This window comes from Aquarana catesbeiana, linkage group LG06, assembly GCF_042186555.1.
Source record: "Aquarana catesbeiana isolate 2022-GZ linkage group LG06, ASM4218655v1, whole genome shotgun sequence".
NCBI classification, from domain to species: Eukaryota; Metazoa; Chordata; class Amphibia; order Anura; family Ranidae; genus Aquarana; species Aquarana catesbeiana.
The window spans coordinates 104,735,232-104,757,798 of NC_133329.1; the positions used below are offsets into that span (position 1 = coordinate 104,735,232).

The following is a 22,567-nucleotide window of genomic DNA, read 5'->3' on the forward strand; positions in this document are numbered from 1 at the left end:
CGGAAAAATTGAGAACATGCTCTCAAACTTTTGCTGGCGGTAATTCCGCCAGCAAAAGTCCGATGGAGCATACACACGGTCGCATTTTCTGAGCAAAAGCTCTCATCGGTCTTTTGCTGGACGAAATTCCAATCGTGTGTACGCGGCATTAGTCTTAGGACTAAAATGGCATTTTAGATTTAGTCCCATTTTAGTCTTCTGCAATTGTTTTAGTCGTATTTAGTCGACTAAATCTCCAGTAGATTAGTTGACTAAAATGTCCTACGTTTTAGTCGACTAAAATCTCCAGTACATTATAGTCGGCAAAAACTCATTTTAGTCATTTAAAATCTAATGGGTGTAATTAAATTATAATGCATTAGTTAACATTTCTCTACAATTTCCAAACTCTGTATATACTGCTGGAGTGAAAACTCTATAATGTTATTATTTATGGTATTGAGGTATGAATATGCAATACAGACCCGTGTTAATTTTGAATGCAAATTTGAATTTAGTTTTAGTCTTAGGCCCCATACACACTATTAGATTTTCTGCAGATTTTTGCCCTCAGATTTACCAAAACCATGTAGTGCAAGGGCCTGCCTGATTACATACAAATTGAAACTCTTAAGGTTTGACCTCATATTATATGGTTTTGGTAAATCTGAAGACAAAAATCTGCAGAAAATCGAATAGTGTGTATGGGTCTTTAATATTTAATCTTTTGACTAAAATGGCATTTTAGTTTTAGTCGTATTTTAGTTGACTAAAATAGTATTCATTTAGTCGATTAAAATGTTTTAGTAGTTTTAGTTGACGAAATTAACACTGATGTAAACCCAACGAATAAAATCTCATATAAACTTTAAAGTGGTTGTGAAGGCAGGAGGTTTTATATCTTAATGCATTCTATGCTTTAAGATAAAAAGCCTTCTGTGTGCAGCAGCCCCCCTTAGCCCCTCTAAGGCTACTTTCACATTAAGGCGTTTTTCAGGCGCTAAAGGGCTAAAATAAAAAAAAGCACCTGAAAAACGCGTCCCCTGCCACCCCAGTGTGAAAACCAGAGTGCTTTCACACTGGAGTGGTGTGCTTGCAGGACGGGAAAAAAGTCCTGCAAGCAGCATCTTTGGGGTGTTACGGGAGGGGTGAGTACACTGCTCATAAAACGCCCTTGCCATTGAAATCAATGGCCAGCGCAAAGCGCTGCGGCACTTTTAATCCTTTTGCCTTCATGGCTTCATTTGCCTTCAGTGCTTAAACAAGGACCTTCATGGCAGAATCATCAGGTATTATTATTTTAGTAAATGTGGATTTACTGTCGTTTTAGCGGTGCTTTTCGGCCGCTAGCGGGGCGCTTTTAACCCCCCGCTAGCGGCCGAAAAGCACCGCTAAAACGACAGTAAATCCACATTTACTAAAATAATAATACCTGATGATTCTGCCATGAAGGTCCTTGTTTAAGCACTTCCTGTATTTTCTGATAAAGAGGGCAATACCAGCTTCTGAGGCCAAGGGCTTACTTACTTTTTTCACAGTACACTATTACATCTATTGATAATCACAAAGGCAAATTTTCTTGCGTTTGTTGTATTCAAGCATATCGCCGTAATTTTTAGGTGCTGTTTGGATAAAGATTTAATTTTTGCCTATTCATATAGGTTGAAAAAGTTAACAATTTCCATTGGGTGTACTTACTTTTCACATGACTATACTTTAATTTACCAAAAATGTAAATTTTAAGAATTACTTCTTGCCAAAGAAATAACTAACACTAGGCCACAAGTTGGGTCAACAATGATCCCCCCATAAAACATCTCTCCAGCATTCAGCAGGTTCAATATGTAAATAAAGTTGTGTTTTTCAAGAGCGGAGGAGGAAGGTAGCTACGGCAAGTGCTCCAGTAAAGATGGCCATACACCGATGGATCTTTTTTGTTCAGCTTTGCCTGCTGAATGTAAAAAAATCCAATAGATTCTTCCACCCACACTTAAGCGCAGCTGGACGAAATCCTTCCTGCCTGGCTATTGTATTCAAAGTTCCAACCCTCAGAATACCTGGAGAAGCAGCGTATATGATTGGATGCATCTGTTGTTCAACTGATTATTTTCCAAGTGAAGGATGCCGGGCAGGAGAGGGGCGACAAGGCCATCCAGTATGCGAATTTCGGCCATTTCATTAGGAAGCGGACAAAAACTTTGCCCAGTGTCCACTGCTATATGGTTTGTATGCAAGATTTTGGGGTTCGTAAAGGGGCAGTAAATTATACACTTTTTTTTTAACGGCTTGACTTCCGGAAGATTTAACCCCCTTCATAACAGGCCATTTTTTCCACTGTGCCCAAATAAAATGTATGTACTTTTTTCCCCACAAACAGAGCTTTCTTTTTTTTTTTTTGGTGGTCTATTTGATCACCTCTGCATTTTTTTTTTTTTTTTGTGCTATAAACAAAAAAAGACCAACAATTTTGAAAAAAAACAACAATATTTTTTACTTTTTGCTATAAAAACATCCAATAAAAAAATCAATATGTATTCTGCTACAAATTTTTGGTAAAAAAAATCCCAATAAGTGTATATTGATTGGTTTGCGCAAAAATTATAGCATCTACAAACTAAGTTAAATGTATTTATTTATTTTTTTACTAGTAATGGTGGCGATCAGCAACTTATAGTGGGACTGAAATATCGCAGCGGACATTCTGACACTAGCTGACACTTTTTGGGAATCAGTGACACTAATACAGTGATCAGCGCTAAAAATATGCACTGTCACTGTACTAATGGCACTGGCTGGGAACGGGTTAAACATCTAAGGTGATCAAAGGGTTAAATGTGTACCTAGCCAGTGTTTAGGTGTACAGTTGTGTGGTGCTTTTACTAGGGGACGTAATCAATTTAATTTCCTGCTTTGCGGACAAATTAAATCCACTACTTTCCCGCTGACAGGACAGAGCTCTGCCTTGTTTACATAGGCAGAGCCCTGTCCTGTGAGTGTTCCGGAGGATTGGCGGGTGTAAAATCACAGCGGAGCCGGGTCGCTGGCGGCGTGTGCCACCTACCCGGAAGTGCCAGATCACGTACCAGGTGTGTGATCTGGCGCAGCAGGGCTGCCTTGCCACCATATATCTATGTTATACGGTTGGCAAGCGGTTAAATAATAAGCATGTTCTACTTACCTGCTCTGTGCAATGGTATTTCAAATCTTTTTCTCTGTGCACCCCCATAGGAAGCCACTTAAAAGGGGGGGGGGGAGGTTGGAGCAATACAACTGCTGGAACATTTTTTTACCTTAATGCAGAGAATGCATTAAAGTGGCGCTCCACCCAAAAGGGGGAGCTTCACTTGTTTGTCTCCTCTCCCTCTCCGCTACCACATTTGGCACCTTTTGGGGGAGGGGGGTACCTGTTTTTTGACAGATACCCGCTCCCACTTCCGGCTGAAATCGCCACAGTGAACTCAGCCTGAAGTTCAGCTCCACTATCCTTCCCCCCGCCGCTGAGACATTCTCAAAGCGCACCTCACTTTGCGCATGCGCAGTAGGGACCCAGCTGTGAAGCTGCAAGGTGGTGGCGGCAGCAGCCGAGAGCCGATTTAAAAATCGACTCGGGTGAAGACACCGCTGGATTTGTGGACAGGTGAGTGTCCTAACATTAAAAGTCTGCAGCTACGGTATTTGTAGCTGCTGACTTCATTTTTTACTGAAGGAGCCTGGAGATCCTCTTTAAGGCTCCATGCACACTTACCGTTTTTTTAAGCTCCTAGAAGCTGTTATTAGCATTTTTCTACATTTTTCTACTTCTAGAAGCTAATAAGTATTGTCCTATGTATCCATGCACACTGCTTTAGACTATTAGCGATTTTTTGAGCTTCAGCGTCTAGGAGCAGAAAAAAAAATGTTTTCCTAAACACTACTAATAGCGTTTTTTTAGCTTTTTTTTTACGTTTACTGAAAAAATACTAATGCTCCTAAACACTCTTAAAATACCGCTATAACACTATAAACAAAAGCTATTACCAGCATTTTTATCCAGTGATTTTTAGTCTAGAAGCTTCAAGGCGTTGTAAACCCTCGTGTTTTTTCACCTTATTGTATCCTATGCATTAAGGTGAAAAAACTTCTGACACTGACCGGCCCCCCAGCCCCCCCATTTACTCACCTGAGCCCTTTGTTCCCTCGGCGGAGACGCTCTCTTCCTCTCTGCCCGGGGTTCTCGGCTCTTGATTGGATAGATTGATAGCAGTGCAGCCATTGGATCCAGCTGCGGTCAAAATCAAATCCAATCACGCGGGCGCCGGGGGGTGGGACCCAGTCCGGCATTCTGTGTCTATAGACGCAAATGCTGGACTCGGGAGCGTGCTCACAAGGTAACCCCCAGGGAGAGCGCTTCTCTCAGGGGGTTTACCGATGCGAGGAGGAGCCGTGAGCGCCGCCGGGGGACCCCAGAAGACGATGATCGGGGCCACACTGTGCAAAACAAACTACACACTGGAGGCAAGTGTGATATCTTTGTTATTTGAAAAAAAAAACAAAAAAAAAAAAAACGAAGGTTTAGTGTCACTTTCAGCTTCTAGGAGCAGAAGAAAAACGTTTGTTTTTTTTTTTGCGTTTTTCAAAGCAATTTGCCGGCAGAAAAAAAGCTGAAAGCTCCTAACTGCTTCTAAAAGCTATTAAGAGCATTTTTTATTCAGCGTTTTTCTGGCATTTTTTAAACTTATATTGTGCATGGACCCTAAAAAAGCTCCAGACTAGCATTTCTAAGGAAAACATTAAACATCCCTTTTAACCATATACTGTATGTATTCAATAAAATAATCCTTATTTTTTTTTTAAAGAGTAGTACATCAGTCTTTCTTCATATTAGGCTTCTGTAGTTCCTTACGTACCACGATGGAGTCTGGTGTAGGAAGAGACAGCACTGTAACCCAATCAGGTTTTACTACTTTTCATAATATACAGGAAGCTGTCTGATAGGGCGAAAGAGCACAATGACCTGATCAGTGTGTTGCTGCTCTATCACTATCCAATTACGACCTGGGAAAGTCCTTGACTAAGATGCATTGTTTTAATTGAAACAGGAGAACAGTGAAGTCAGAATCTGGCTGGGTTGTCCGATAGGGGTGTCTGGGTCAGATCTCTTTCTGAACAGGATTATACTGTATATTTTATTTTCATATAAAATATTTCATTTATTTTTATATTTTATTTTCAGGTAACACAGTACACACTTATGCATTTTAAATTTTAGTCTTCCTACACTTCCACTTTAAGCAGCAGAAATATGCAAACGTGAGTTAGTGCTAAAAAGCTGTTTGTACTGAGCCCAACATACACAGACTTCATGCAGTACTGCTTCCCGTGTTGTGAAACATGGCAGATACGAGCGTCCCGTGTAGTTCCCTTCCTAAGAAATAAAGCTAAATATTTGTAGGCCTCAAGTAATTGGTGTGCTTTTTCTTTGTTTGACTGAGAGGTCAAGATGGGGAATGTGTATCAAATACCCCATAATTTCTGTGCCTTCAGAAGAAAAAAAAAAAAAAAAAAGAAAAAGAAAAACGGATTCTTGGATGAGAGCCCTCTATGAGGTTAACCATCATTTCATGATGTTCCCATTCCATTTTAATGAAATACATAACTGCCGGGCAATAAAAATATTTTGTGTGGATTTTCTATTGGGCAACTCACCACAATCCGCCCAACCCATTTCTGTCTTTCATGCGTTGTAGTAGCTACATTCTCTGTGTTAGACAATGGAAAGAAAAATCCATTCTGGTATATTGTCTTGGGACTGGAAAATGGAGGCAAACTTGAAAAAAAAAAGTGACCAGCAAGGTCAACAGGGGAAAAAAAAAAATGGAAAAAAAAAAAAAAAAAGAAGAGTAAAAAAAAAATCAAGAAAGCAGATTGCATGCTTAGAATCTATTGATTACAAAGAGCAAGTGGCATACTTAGGCCCTGGACCACTCTTTTCTCCAGTGCAGTTTATGTATTCAGTTTGGTTAAGGAACTGCTTCACCCTGTGACTTCATAGTGAAGAAAGAGCAAAACACGGATTAGGTCATCCCTTTGTTCTTTCCTCCTATCAACAAGCTCTTTGGATTGACAGTATTGTGCAATACATTAGAGCTTGAATAGTTTTCTTGCTCCTTGCTCTCAAAGGCCAAATGCAAAGAGTTGTGCTGTGCGGGGTGGGGGTAGAGGGAGAATACAGGATGCCCATAGACTGGGGTGCTATTTAAAATATTACTATCACAACTGCTTGTGCTCTCAACCTGTCAAGACATCAACTGGCTGGTGTGATAAGTGACCACATGTGCATCACCATGGCAACTGTAGATCAAACAGGGGCTAAGATGGCAGCTTCCTTGGTTGTAAAGGATAAGCGGGTTTAGTTCCACTTTAACTGTTCCCCAAGGTACATTTAAGACGTGCCGTAAATGATAACTGTTACAGTTGTATTACGCTCCCAACCTCTAACTGTCAAGTCATCAAATGGTTGTTGTCATAACTGATCACTTGTGCAGCGCCATAACAACTGCAGATCAGAGACCAAGATGGCAGCTTCCTTTCAGTGGTCATCAACCCTGTCCTCAGGGCCCACTAACAGGACAGGTTTGCAAGATAACTGAAATACATCACAGGTAATATAATTTGCTGCTCAGTGATTGCAGTATTCTAGTCTGCATCTCCCCAAAGTAATACATAAAACCTGGCCTGTTGGTGGGTCCTGAGGACAGGGTTGATGACCACTGCTGTAAAGGAAAGAAAGGATTAGTTCCACTTTAAAGGAGAAGTATTGCCAAAGCTTTTCTTCTCCTATGGATCACAGGAGTGCAGTTCATGCACTCCTGTGACCTGGGGAAGGGGGGGGCTAAAGTCCGGTCAGGAGCTGGATTGACACCGACTTTACAGTCAAGATCCACCCAGATGCCTGGACCATCAGCTGGCTCGGCCTCTCAGCGAGACGCTGGGAGACTGAGCCAGTCGTTCCTGCCCCCTGCACAGCTCAGTGCTCCAGTGAGTGCTGGGGGGGTAGAGCAAAGAGCCGGAGACTGACAGTCATAGCTCTCTGCTCAAACCAGAGGGGAGAACTGAGTGATCAGCGATATTTGTTCGTTTAGTTCTCAGTACAGAGGTGGCATGGGACAGATGTAGCATCGGAGCAATGCTGCAGCACCATAAGCCCCGCGGGGGCGGAGTGAGACACGCTGGGGGCGTGGCCTGGTGGGAGCCCAGACTGAGGTTGTCTCTCTCCTACCACCATAGGACTCCGTGGATGTGTGGCACCAGGGATCTTTCCTCTCTTCCAATCAGCAAAGAGTCTAACTTGTTTACAGTTTAGAAACAGAGGTCTGGGTAGCATGCATTTGCTATGTCGAAAAGTTGAATGGCTTTGTCAGGGCAGCTCTGTATTGTGTTTCTTGTTTAACAGTGCTTCGCATAGACTGTACTTTGCTGTTCCTCTTATCTCAATGCAAATCAAAATAATCCTTTTGCCTTGCCAAAAACCTGAAAACATTACAACAGCTTTGAGCGGCAATTTTCACCAACAAACTCAGGATCGGTCCCTACAGGAGTCAACCAGAATGTTATGCCAAGCACTTCTGTGCATTAGTGGTGCCTCTTATTACAAACAGAGCTTATCCAACATGTGTGACCAGAATGATAACCAGAAGTGACAACCAGAATGAAGAGGGGGGGGGGGGGCAGAGACACAATACGAGGGTCAGCAAATTCCCATTGTGGAGAAAGACAACTATTAGGTAATTCGCCATTTTAAAACAGTTCTGTATTAAATTAGACTTGTGGTTTTCTTTAAGCTGAACTCCAGGAAAACAGATAAAAAAACAAATTGGATACATATAATGGAACTATTTTAATTACAGAAGGATCTGTATGTCTGTTCATCCAGTCCTAAAATTTACACAGCACAGTCCTGTCTGGTCAGGGAGCAGAGCTGATTTTTCTCAGCAGATGAAAAGTAATACTTACACATCTTGTCTTTATTTCAGCCTGTGTTTAAAGAGTAAAAGGAGAAGCAGCAGACCGATGAGCTCATATCTATGTCACTCTGTTTTCTCCTCTATCAGCGTGTTCCTTTTTAGCATATGAACCACTGGAGTATAGCACATTGGCTCCCAGTACTACATCTCCTTCTCCCAGTCTAACCTTTGCTGTACAGTGAAAGGCAGGAGGTGGATACCAGGTCAAATTAAGATATATACACTGATTGCATTTTAAAAAATACATCTAATGATGTGTTAAGCGTCATGTACACTGCTGCTGGTAAACGGACGTTTAGGATCAGTTGGGTGTTTTTTTCAGCTGCCCCTGAACTTTCCTCTATGTTATCTTATCAGTACATGTACACAGGGCCGTTTATAGTCGTTTCTAGGCAGTTAAGTTTAGAGGCTTTTTTGGAATGCAAAAAAATGGGTTCAGAAGCTGAGTTTAGAGGCATTTTAAAACGTCAAACGCTTCTAAACATGGCTAAACGCAGTAACTTGCGTTTTGTTTACAGGCATTTTTCATTTTTGGCTATTCTGAAAAAAAAAATATATATATATATTTTAAAAATGCTTCTAAACGCAAACACGGCAAAACGCTGCTAAACACGGCATGTAAACGCGGCAAAACAGACGTTTTAACCATTTAAGGACCAGGCCTCTTTTTAAGATGTGTTGTTTACAAGTTAAAAACATTTTTTTTGCTAGAAAATTACTTAGAAAAAAAAATGTATAATGTTTGGGGTTTCGAACACCCTAGAGAATAATATGGCGGTCGTTGCAATACTTTCTGTCACACCGTATTTGCACAGCGGTCTTACAAGCACACTTTTCTTGGAAAAAAATACACTTTTTTTAATTAAAAAATAAGACAACAGTAAAGTTAGCCCATTTTTTATTATATTGTAAAAGATAATGTTACGCCGAGTAAATTGATAGCCAACATGTCATGTAAACATCCCTTGTAATAGAAAAAAAGCATGACAGGACCCCTTAAATATGAGATCTGGGGTCAAAAAGACCTCAGATCTCATATTTACACTAAAATGCAATAAAAAAAAAAAAAAAAAAAAAAAGAATTTGTCATCTCATCCTTGCAGATCTCGCACATGCTCAGTGCAGCACAAGCAGTGTAATAGGTTTCAGGTCAGGTTTCCATAGCATCGGCAGTGTCAGAGGAAGTTGCCGCCCATTCCCAGAAGGCATTGCAAACTGGAAATGATGCGATGGGCCACTGAGGAGGAAGTAAAAAATGAATACAGCAGATATACAGTAGGTGCTGAGAAAAAAAAATTAAAAATATCCAATTTGTTTACAGTGCACAGTTTAGTGAGGGATGCTGAAGAGTTGTAAAAGTGGGTGGAACTCCACTTTAAAAAAATGATTTAAAAAAAGTGGCCCTTTAAGAGCTATGGGCGGAAGTGACGTTTTGACGTCGCTTCCGCCCTGCAGTGCCATGGAGACGGTTGGGGGCCATCTTCCCCTCACTCGTCTCCATGCACAGCTAGGGAACGGACCGGATCGCCTCCACCGCTGCCGACGGATCCGGTAAGCGCCAGAGGGCACCGGAGCGCGGCGGGAGGGGGGGGCCCCGCTCCCGCCACCGATAAAAGTGATATCGCGGCCAATCCGCCGCAGAGCCCACTTTTATCTTGTAGCCAACCGCCGGCCGAACACGGGGTCGGCATCGGCAAGTGTTTAAACGTGGGTTACTATCTGTCAAGTTACATCGTTCAGGAGAAAAACGTCCCATGTACATGAAGCCTTAGGTCTTAGGCGTCATGTAGACTGTTGCTACGGACGTTTAGGAGCAGTTGGGCATTTTTTCAGCTGCTCCTGAACTCTCCTCTATGTTATCTTATCAGTACATGTACACAGGGTGGTTTATAGTCGTTTCTAGGCAGTTTTTGACTATTTTCAATGAAAAAACACTTTTAAACTCAAACGCGGCTAAACGCGGCACAACAGACGTTTTTAAATGTCGGTTACTATCTGTCAAGTTAAATAGTTCAGGAGAGGTTTTAAAAAGTCCCGTGTACATGAAGCCCTAAAGGGTTACTAAACCCAGGACCCTGCATTCACTATATCTGGTCTCCCACAGTACACAGAACATGGAAATGCTTTACTAGTTTTAGTAAATATAAATGGCTAAATACCTTTTCCCATCAGCAGGAATCTATTCACAGCCCTTTTTTGGCAGTTCACACATTGGGTTTACTTTTAGTCGTTTCTTGGTGGCATTGTTTTCCAATTATTTAGTTGGGCTTCACTGATTTTATTGTTATATCTGTATTTACCCTACTCTACACCAAAGTATGGGATATATAGTATATATGCTAATTACACACATCCATATTCTTTCTAGAAGCTTTTTGGGATGTTTTTGGCAACACTGGCGGTTACTTTCAGGGACTACCACTCCATGAATAATTGTCCGCCCCTGGTGCCACCATGTATGGGCCCTGCATGCTGCCACAGCTCCCGGAAATGATGCCCCTAGGGGAACTTCCAGTTCTCAGTGTCGCACTTTCCCCTCACAGCGGCTTTGCAAGTACTCTCCAGATAGGGGGGTATCCCCGTTTTATTATTTTCTTTTTATTCTTATCTTTTGTTTTTTACTCATTACAGCAGTTACTTAGAAACGAATACATTTCATTTCAGATATACACATGCTTGCTCCTGAAGAGTGGATAAAATTCCATGAAACGCGTCAAGCAATGTTTAAACCGATCATGTGTCCATTTTCAATATTACCATGGTTTATAATAATTCTTTGCAAATTATGACAATTATTTTTACATGCAATAGGAAGTCTAATGCCCCGTATACAGGGTCGGATTTTCCGACGGAAAATGTGTGATAGGACCTTGTTGTCGGAAATTCCGACCGTGTGTGGGCTCCATCACACATTATCCATCGGATTTTCCGACACACAAAGTTTGAGAGCAGGATATAAAATTTTCCGACAACAAAATCCGTTGTCAGAAATTCCGATCGTGTGTACACAAATCCGACGGACAAAGTGCCACGCATGCTCAGAATAAATAAAGAGATGAAAGCTATTGGCCACTGCCCCGTTTATAGTCCCGATGTACGTGTTTTACGTCACCGCGTTTAGAACGATCGGATTTTCCGACAACTTTGTGTGACCGTGTGTATGCAAGACAAGTTTGAGCCAACATCTGTCGGAAAAAATCCTAGGATTTTGTTGTTGGATTGTCCGAACAAAGTCCGACCGTGTGTAGGGGGCATTATAGGTGGTGTAGCTACAATCTCTCTCCACTGTTACGTAATACCATGTTTTATATGTTTACATATGTATTTAGGCAAACTATACTATGATATCAAATACTATTATGTACTATTTTTACTCTGATATACACACAAAAAAATAATCAATTCCGACCTTTTAACGGACTTTGTGCTTCGTTTAAAGTCCCACCCCTTTTTCTTTTTCTCATCAGCAGTATACAGCAGTCTTAGGACTTCTATCAATCTCTGGCCGAGAAATTGTTAAAGCTTGTAGGAGGAGTTTTCATTCTCCTCTGACTGTCCTATGAGGCTGCGTGAGACCTGACCCTCTGTCTGGACAGTGCTGACTGGCCTTGTGCTGATAACATGCACCCTCCTCTAAAAAAAAAAAAAAAAAAAAAAAAAAAAATAGAAAAACAACACTCTAGCAATACACACCAAAGTGAGCATGTGCAGAGTGCCCCCAAGGCTCTGTAGTACCTATCAGGAGATTGATTGGGGACAGTAAAAGAAGGGGAGAATCAGAGAAAACAGGTTCAAACAGCCTTTTTACACAATGCAGAGGATTGACCCCCTTAGATTCCACAGGGAGCATAACAAGCATGCTTTACTGCGTATAGAAACTGATTTTACTGTTGTGGCTTTAGTGACACTTTAATAATTACTGTGCTGAATTCATTTGTCTTTTATATCTGTTCGGAGTTCAACTTTACAGCTATTCATATCTGCAGTGCTTTTAGAAGGTAATTGGACTACGTTGCTGAAAAGTGAATTAATAGTATCTACAGCAACAGACCACTTCACATATCACCAAGGGCAGTTAAACAAAAATCTAACAAAACATTATTGGGTTACAACTAACACACCCTGTACGCTTTCAATGACGATGGACAGTATGGTATTATAAACAAAGAATTGGCAGAGTTGCGCAAATTAATAAATAAAGTTCCTCTTTCGTGGTATAAAGAATCAATCATTAACGGTAATTATAAATTGTTTATGAGATTACAATACATCACAAAGCCATAAAAACAGAGAGGTTTATGACAGCAGAGAAAGGTCAAGATCACCGGGTGGACAAAGTTTGCTTTGAGGATGTCACTGTGTGAACGGAAAACAGCAGATAGAAATCAGAGTAAAAACTTGATGGAGAGGGGATGGAGAATTTAGAGAATTGCTCAGAGAAAAACTTTACTCATGTACAGGTACCCACATCGTAAATGGTATTGGAAAAAGTGTAGGTGGGCTGGGGCAACAGGATTTTATGGGTACCATAGGCCGTCTAACTTGACATGTTTTGCGGTTTTCCGCTTCTTCAGGAGAAGGACAGAGAGAATGAAGCACTGAAGAAGTGGAAAACCACGACACATGTTGAGTTAGATGGTCTACACAGTTACCTTCTCTGGAGTAGCTTCCCAGGTAGAAGTAACCCCTCCCAACACTGGGGGTGTAGTAACCATCAAGAGGGACACATTTTATGGTCTTTCTGAATTGTGCTATAAACTATTTATTCACAATAAAATTGATTATTTTAGAAGAACTTCTTTGTAATGTCCTATGATGGAACTAATAAAATCCTGTTGCCCCAACCAACCTACACTTTATCCAACTTAAGGAGATGCATTCTAAAATGTTCATACTCAGGTCACCAAATTGGCCAGCAGTTTAATTATGACCATTAAAGCGGACTATCACCCAATAAGCCTCCATTCATGCTTGTGCGACTTGTCATGCAACTTTGGACATAAAAGTTGCATGACAAAACATTTTCCATGTTTTCCAATGATCCATTCATGAACAATTCATATCTGTGAGACTTAAAGTTAGTTGCAGCAACTTCAAAGTTGTTCATGCACTACTTTGGTCTGACTTTCATGCAACTTGAGGGCCATAGACTTCAATGTTAACCCTTTAAAAGTTGCATGAAAGTCATACCTGAATGTTATACAATGCAACAGTTGTGCAAAATTGTCCATTATCACTGGTCAAAGGCCAAAGTCATATCCAAGTTGCACCCATCCAAAGTTGCACTCCAAAGTTGACGCAACTTTGGAGTCGTATAAGTGGATCCTTAGGTCCCTTCCACACGGGGCACGTTCGTTTTGACGGACTGCTCAGCAGGAACCGATCCGTTGATCTCCACTGAGCAGGCGGATGACAGGTCCTTCTCCGCTCACTGTGCAGAGACAGACCTGTCAGAGCCCCGCTCTTCTCTATGGATTTGGCAGACCAGATCGGATCAGATAGCGGTGGATGTCAGCGGACATGTCACCATCGACACCCGTCGCTCCATAGAGGTGAATGGAGTGTCCTGAAAAACGGACAGGCGGGCCTGATCAGACAGCATGTGCGAATGGAACCTTAGGCCCCTGTCACACGGGGAGGATCCGCACAGCGGACTCTGCTAGCTCAGCGGGGGAACGATCCATCGATCTCCACTGAGCCGGCGGATGACAGGTCCGTCTCTGCTCACTGAGCAGGAAGGGACCTGTCAGAGCCCCGCTGATTTCTATGGGGAAATCGGATGAAAATGGACAGCATGTTCGTTTTCATCACATCCCATCTGATCCGATCTGCCAGATGGATGGTGAATGTATCGCCATACATCTGTTTTGAGGGGATCGGATGGCAGACGGGTGTCAGCGGACACATCCGCCTGCCCATAGGAGTCAATGGGTGGCCCTCTCAGATCCGCCTGAAAAACGGACAGGTGGATCAGAGTGTGCTTATCGTGTGAAAGGGGCTTTAAGCAACTTATTTGCCCCTGACTCCTCCCCACTTCCTTTTCCACAATTAAGTAAATAAATGTTTTTTTTCTTTCAGTGTTTCTCCCTTGTTACTCTGATGGCGCTTGTGCGCTGCCAAATTCTGCACATGCACAGATGCACATCAGGGCTTTGGGACCCACCAGAGTCTTGCAGCACGACTGCGCACATGAAGGTATGAGGTCGCAGATCTCAGGGTGTCTGTTAGAGATGTGCACAATGAAAAAAAATAGTTCAGATTCATTAAAGTGGTTGTAAACCTCAGACATGAAATATGAACAAAGCAGATCCCTCTATAGTGTGTACTTGTCTCAATAAAGAGCACTAAGTGTCATTTCTCTTCTGCTTTCAGCATGAATCACTTCTGACAAGTTTTCCTGACACCAAGAGAAAAATAGTGACAGGGGAGGGATCTCCAGCTGATTTAAAGCATCAGCTCTGTTCCTGTGTGCTATGTGAAGGGGAGTGTGCCCCTTCCCTCTAATCAGCTCTCAAAGTTCTCCTCACTAATGTAACTTCAGCTCTCTCTCGGAATTTTCATAGCTGAGAGTTTCTGTGTAAATTCTGCACTTTGAACGTATGTAGGGCAAAGATGGCTGCAGATAAACAGGTACAACCTATGGAAGAGGATTTGTTTAATCTCTGTGTATCATCTGAGGCCAGACACTTCACTGGGTATATGTAAGTTTACTACCACTTTAAGTAAATAATTTTGTTTCGTCATATTCGTTATGTAAGAATGATTTGTTTTCAGAATTTGTTTTGTATATTCATTGTTCGGAATAGTTGTGTATTTTTGCAAATTATTTTAGAAGATTAGTTCTATTCATTTTAATGTTTTAATTCTATATTTCGGATGATTACTTATGCACTCTGACTCGTCCCTGCTAATTTAACCCACAACGAGAAATGGAATGAGCTGATTGGACGATATCGACTGGAGTCGCACACATCCAAAAATAATGAATGTAACTAAATTAATTTCGCATTCATTCGTTATGTTATGATTTGGAGATTTTGATGGATCCACCTCAATCCAACCCAAAACACAATAGGTAGGATTCATCTTATTTCATTTCATACCTTACTGTATTTATTGCAAGTAGTTCCCATTTCCATTTCATATGTTGTGCTTTTTTATAATAATGAAAAATGGTAATGCAAAATAAAAACAAAATGAATCTGAATCAATTCAGATCATTCGTTATGTTGATACGTTATTTCGGATGCTTCAAACATTAACAAAAGGCTCAAACTATCGAATCATGTCATACAAATGAAACAAATGAATATTAATGAATTTGTTGTTTTTGTTATAATTTATTTTGGATTCGTTGAAACTCATTACCATTGTGCTTCGGAGATTGCGCATGTGCAGATGTTCTGCAGGTCTCGAAGGTCAGGCAGAGCCCTTCGCCATTTTTGCGCACATGCCAAATTCTTAAAAAAGCTGGGGGGGGGCAACATTACAGGGGACTGAAGCTCCTATTTAACATTCCATCAAACAGAGTCTTGAAGTGTAATGTTTTTCAAGATGCATTTTTAAAGCCAAAAGGCACTCATTATGTTCATTACCCATACATGCAGGAAAAGCAGCAGGTTCATTTAAAAAGTCGGTGTATATAGTGTAGCGCTGATTGGGATAAGAATTTTTCAAATTACAAAAAATCAATATATCAAACCATTATTCCTAACCTATGTATTTCAAAAAACATTGAGAGTGAATTCCAATAGGCACCTATTACATATAAGATCTGAAGACAAAATAAAAAGTCCAACATAGATGGTGGTGTTCTACACCACGTGAAATAGCAAACTGAGAAGAAGTGATATAAAATAAATGGGTCCTCCGTGTGGAAGCAATGCAGGCTTACCGGAACCATTGGACTCAGAGAGACGTATGTCACCTGAGTCAATAACGCTTGTGTTGCTTGCCGGTCTCGTAGTGGCCCCTTAGTCCTGCCCAATAACTGCTTTCCTCCTCACCAGGAGGAGGAAAGCAGTTATTGGGCAGGACTAAGGGGCCACTACGAGACCGGGTTACATGCAAAAGAGGTTTGTCGAGAGTCCTAGAACAAACATCTGGATTCCACAACGTTCCACTGTGAAACCCCACATCATTGCCTGGTGGCAACACAAGCGTTATTGACTCAGGTGACATACGTCTCTCTGAGTCCAACGGTTCCGGTAAGCCTGCATTGCTTCCACGCGGAGGACCCATTTATTTTATATCACTTCGTCTCAGTTTGCTATTTCACGTGGTGTAGAACACCACCATCTATGTTGGACTTTTTATTTTGTCTTCAGATCTTATATGTAATAGGTGCCTATTGGAATTCACTCTCAATGTTTTTTGAAATACATAGGTTAGGAATAATGGTTTGATATATTGATTTTTTGTAATTTGAAAAATTCTTATCCCAATCAGCGCTACACTATATACACCTGCATTATTTACAAATTTCCTTGTTTGTTGTGTGAGCTGCTATTGTACCGAGTAAGCGCAGTGTTTTTGGAGAATTTTTATCATTTAAAAAGTCCCAATCCCAGCATATACTTTTCTTGCTTTTGTTGCCCCTCAGCTCAGTTCAGCCACTGGAAACAAGAAAAGAAATCTTTGTAAGCTCTGATCATAGCATACAGGTGGGGCTGAATTTCTCCCCATCTTAGGCCGGGTTCACACTTGTACGACAAACGCTCCGACATTGGGAACTCATGTTGCATGACGTGTGAAAACCAATGTTTCCCTACGAGAGCCATCTTAACTGGTCCGACACAAGTCGGTCTGACTTTGAAAATTGTCCCTGCACTACTTTGGTCCAACTTTGATCCTATTTCAGCCCATTTAATATCACTGAAGTCGGATCAAAGCCGGATCGCCGTCTTAACTGATCCAACTTTGGAATGCGACTTGTGCTCTGATGATCTTGAAGGGGAACTCACGCAAAAAATAAAAAATAAGAAACGGCATGTGTTTTCCCTCCAAGAACATACCAGGCCCTTCGGTCTGGTATGGATTTTAAGGGGAACCCCCCCACACTGACTACACGGCGTGGGTGTCCCCCCCATACCAGACCATTATCTGAGCACGCAGCCTGGCAGGCCAGGAAAGGGGGTGGGGACAAGTGAGCGCCCCCCCCTTGAACTATACCAGGCCACATGCCCTCAACATGGAAGGTGGGTGCTTTGGGGCGGCGGGGGGCCCTGCCCCCCCACCCCAAAGCACCTTGTCCCCATGTTGATGAGGACAAGGGCCTCTTCCTGACAACCCTGGCCGTTGGTTGTCAGGGTCGGGCGAGGGGCTTATCGGAATCTGGAAGCCCCCTTTAACAAGGGGGCCCCCCACCCTATGTGTATGAGTATCAGGTACATTGTACTCCTACCCATTCACCTAAAAAAAAGTGTCAAAAATAAAACACAGTACACAGGTTTTTAAAGTAATTAATGAAGGCAGCTCCGGCATCTCTTCCGATTTCTTCTCCCCTCTCCGGCTTTTCTGCTTCCTCCACTGATGTCTTCTGCCTCCTCTGGTTCTTCTCCCCTCTCTGGGTCTTCTCTGCTGATGTCTTCTAGCTCTCTCCGGTTCTTCTCCCTCTGTCCGCTGTCTTCTGCCTCTGCCGGGTCTTCTCTGCTGTCTTCTCCCTCTGTTCTTCTTCTGATGTTGACTCAACGCTCTCTCCTGCTCTAATGCTGGGTGCGCGCTGTGCCACTACTTATATTGGCATGGGGCAGGGTCATTGGGGGACGCCCCTTATGACGTCACCGCCTGGGGCATGATAGGGCAGTGACATCATAAGGGGAGTCACCCGGTGACCCCGTCCCTTGCCAATATAAGTATGAGCACACTGCGCACCCAACATTAGAGCGGGAGAGAGCGGTGAGTCAACATTGGAAGAAGAACAGAGGGGAGAAGACAGCGGAGAAGACACGGCAAAAAAGCGGGAAGACAGTGGAGAAGACCCGGCAGAGGCAAAAGACAGTGGAGGAGACCAGCAGAGGCAGAAGATAGCGGACAGAGGGAGAAGAACCGGAGAGGACTAGAAGACATCAGCGGAGAAGACCCAGAGAGGGGAGAAGAAATCAGAAGCGACGCCGGAGCGGCTTTAATAAATGACTTTAAAAACCTGTGTACTGTGTTTTATTTTTGACACTTTTTTTTAGGTGAATGGGTAGGGGTACAATATATCCTATACTCATTCACATAGGATGAGGGGGCCGTGATCTGGGGGCCCCCTTGTTAAAGGGGGCTTCTAGATTTCGATAAGACCCCCGCCCGCAGACCCCGACAACCAACGTCCAAGGTTGTCAGGAAAAGGCCGTTGTCCTCATCAACATGGGGACAACGTGCTTTCGGCGTGGGAGTTCCACCTAAAAACACCTACCAGTCCGAAGGGCCTGGTATGCTCCTGGAGGGGGAACCCATGACATTTTGTTTTTTAAATTTGGCATGAAGTTCCCCCTAAAGATTCATACCACACACAAAGTGCCTGCATTGTTGGGATCAAAGTCGGATCCCCGTTCATTGAGGTTGGACGGATGTCGGACTTCAAGTCGCAGGGCAAAGTCGGATCCACAGTCGTACAACTGTCATGACATACCAGTGTGAACCCGGCCTTAATATGACAGCACTGGGCCAATCGTCAAGCAAGAAGGCAGTACAAATGAGGAAGGGGAGTGAGACACATGCCACCAGATATCTTCTTTGCTCTCAGTGGCTGAACAAAGTGGTGGAGGAGCAGAGGAAAGGTGACTGCTGGGGGATCCAGCATTAAACAGCGTTTGGTTTCATGTTATTTTGCTGCTCATCATGGATCATAAAATCTCTAAAATACTATAATTCAGCAAAATGATCAATGTAAACTTGCAATTAAAAAAATATGGGGACAACTACTGATGAACCCCTTCTGAAAATGATAGTTGCCTGGCTGTTATACCAACCATCTATCTTCAATACTTTCTGAATTGCTGACTCAGAACTACTATGGTGCACAGGAAAGCCAGAGAAAAGTCAAAGGGCCTTATTTTCATGCTGGTTCCAGGTCAATGATTCACAGTATTGAAAAAGGAGAGTCAAAAGAAACTAGCAATTTCAATAGCAGAGCTCAGAAATGGCTACCGCAAGGTTTCTTCCATTACAGGTTTCCTTAAAGATAATTAGAGGACATATTCCTACCCTGAGGAGGCATCCAGTGAGAAAGAAGTCACAGGTCGGCTGAAACTACGAAGATCCCAAAGCAGCAACTCTCTCTCCCTGACCTAATGAGAGAGATGACAGAATGAGATAAAATGTCAGCACTTACAAAATGTTTGGAATATGGAAAGGTTTTTTTCAGAGCTTCTTCTTCATTAGAGACAGAGACCCTCAATTGACACATGAGTGTTAGTTGTGGGTTAAAGCGGAACTAAACCCTCCAATCCTTTTCAGGCTAGGAAGCTGCCACCTTGGCCTCTATTTGATCTGCAACTGCCATGTTGCTGCACATGTAATCAGTTATGACTCCAGCCATTTGATGGGTTGATAGTTTGGTTGAGAGCACAAGCCAATGTGACAGCATTCCCAGCATGCCGGAAATATAACTGTTAAACCGATGAGTTTAGTTCAGCTATAAATGTTTAGCATTAGGGCCATAAGAATTTGCTTTAGGGGTTAGTTGTCCAATATTGAGGCAGAGGAGAGATCATTGTTAGGGGCTGCTTCAGGGATACTTTATTTTACTTTACTTTATTGAGAACAAATGTATGGCAAATATGGGCAAGGTACCACTACAACACTGCAGGGAGCTGTATATGTCATGGGACGTCTAGCATTAACACAGAAAGGAGATGACAGCAAGATAGTGAGCCCTTGGGGAACACTCTACCTGGTTAAATCCAGATGTTACGAGATGGTTGTTGGAATTTGTCCACAGCACTCGAGAGTCTTTATTGTTGTCATGCCCCTGGGCGTCCTGAAAGAAAGCAAGTCAATGTTAATACAGAATAAAAGCTAAAAAAAAAAAAAAATTATATATATTATATATATATATATATATATATATATATATATATATATATATATATATATATATATATATATATATACACACACACGCAACTCTTCACAGCCTAACGACTGAGCAGCATGGATTCTCAGCGATTGACACTATAACCTTGTGGTGCTTGAATCTTGGTATCAATTCCCAAAGGCAATACCGTATAATCTTCATTGGGTTTGAAAGTTCTTCCCATAACGTAATGGGGTTCCTCCAAGGGCTCTGTATTCCCATTAAAAGACATGAAATACTAACATATTACTCATCGACCTATACAAAACTTTAAAAGTCAGTGGCTTGTTAATGCTGCCACCTTAAGCCCCTATGGGGTCTCTTTGTTATTTTGTATTTCTCAACAACTAAGTTATTGCAGGCAACATTGTTGCAGCCACTGTATACAGCCACACAGCCATATTACCTTCACAGCCCTCTGAATTCAGTGCAGTAGGTTGTCAGAGGAAGCTACACTATGGCCTCAAGTTTGTGGACATCTCTGCACACAGCCAGCTCCATAAAGACACAGGGGGTTGATTTACTAAAACTGGGGCACTCAGAATCTGGTGCAGCTGTGCATGGTAGCCAATCTAGCTGTCCCCGCCAGGGGAAGACAGTGATTATTGCTAGTGGTTATAGCAGCTGTTAGCGATAATCACAAAAGAATTCGGCAGGCTGGTTGTACCCAAGTTGAGTAAGCTTCCTGGCGGGCGTGGGCACGTGGAGTTGCGAACACACCTGAGCCCATCCTTACTGAAAACGTATTGAGGGAAGCCTACCCCACCTCTACCTAAGAACTGTACCTGAGTCACCTTCATCAGATCACCCTGCAGCTAGTACCTTTTATACCACCTCCCCCTCCCTTTAGATTGTAAGCTCCATGAGCAGGGCCCTCCTATTCCTACTGTATTGAACTGTATTGTAATTGTACTGCCCCCCCCCCCCCCCCCCCCCACTTTGGAAGGCGCTGCGAAAACTGTTGGCGCTATATTAATCCTCTATAATATTAATAATAATTTTCAGAAGGGGAGGTCAGCTATGCGAGTTTCTTCACTTCTCCAGTACAGGCTTCCTTTAACATTCATGTCCCACATTTTATTAAGAGAATCTTGATGAGCAGTATACATCTTTTCAGCTTCTGCACGCTTTTACTATACATTAGCCAACATAATCCATTTAAACAGTGCAGGTTAGGAACCTGCTGCTTCCTAGTGTGACTTGAGCCAGAGCTGAACCTGTCACTTTACTCTAGGCACATTTCAGTCAGCTGCAAATTGTATTGTCAGTCAATGTGACCCCATGCTGAGCCAACTGTAGGCCCTCAACTTCTGTAATGTGATCCCCACAAATTGCTCACACACACTCTATCCACTTCTGCTGCTGCCATCTGGCGTGACTGAAGTATACATGACATGCTGCTTTACATGTGCTAGGGGGTATTAAGCTGGCACTACCACCGACCCACACTGAGCTGACACATGCCAGTCCTCTGTACCCAGGCACAGCTGACGCTCGCACAGTTTACATTTCAATTTTACCTTGTATACACTTGAGTATTTAACCTATAACCCATGAAGCATTGTGAATATATGTCATATTTTTGCAAAATGCAAGGTGAAAAGTATATGTGCCACCATCAAAATATCCATACCGGAGTAAAGGAGGTAAGAAGAACCTGACATTTTTTATCTAGCCCTATAGATCCCACTATACACATTGGGTATAGAAAAGAATCACCCCCTTTTAAAATAATCACATTTTGTTGCCTTGCAACCTGAAATGAAGACAGACACAGTTTTTGTTTTATTCAGCTGTATTTAGTCAACATCCAAGTGAAAGATATAACACCAACATGTCAGAAAAAAAGAATATAAATTCAAAAGCAGAATTACTAAGTGCTAGTTCACATCAGATGCAGTTCCGTGCACTTTTTTTCTGCACTAAAAATGCATGCACAGTTGTTTTCCATTCATTCAAATGGCTCTAGTTCACACCATGCAGTCAGTTTGCGGTCAGTTTCTGGTGCAGAAACTGACCGCAAACTGACTGCATGGTGTGAACTAGAGCCATTGGAATACATGGAAAACACTGTGCAAGCATGTTGTGCAGAAAAAAAGTGCACAGAACCGAACGGAACTCCGTCTAGTGTGAACTAGCACTTAGTTGGAAAAAGGAACACCCCCCTCCTTAAAATAACTTGTAAACTAAATCAAGTGTAACTAATCACCTTCTCAATGGCACAAAGCCATTTGACTTTCAACTGCGGTCATTTTGATTAGCTCAGCATGAAAAGAGCTTTCCTGGAGCATTTCAGTCCCTGATTGTGCAACTGAGGCAAAAAATCAACTATAGGTGGCAAGGCGCTGTCAAAAGATCTCTGGATAAAGTTATGGTCAGGCACAAGTCAGGAGATGGATACAAAAAAAGGCTTTATCAATGCCTAGAAGCACAGTGAAGTCTATTATTAAGAAATAGAAGGTATTTGGTACAACACAGATCCTCCATGGATCAGAACGTCACTCCAAACTGGATGAAAGAG

The 22,567-nt window shown here is 42.3% G+C and overlaps 1 protein-coding gene across 1 annotated transcript in view; it reads right to left on the reverse strand.

The window, feature by feature from the left end:
• The window catches only part of CORO7 (coronin 7), a 317,064-nt gene that overhangs the window by 182,033 nt on the left and 112,464 nt on the right, over positions 1-22,567 (reverse strand). Inside the window, exons 8-9 of the mRNA XM_073636587.1 lie at positions 19,864-19,950; positions 19,176-19,258 (exon numbers count right to left, since the gene is read on the reverse strand). Coding sequence (XP_073492688.1) covers positions 19,176-19,258; positions 19,864-19,950 — 170 coding nt within the window. The remainder of the gene's footprint in view (positions 1-19,175; positions 19,259-19,863; positions 19,951-22,567) is intronic.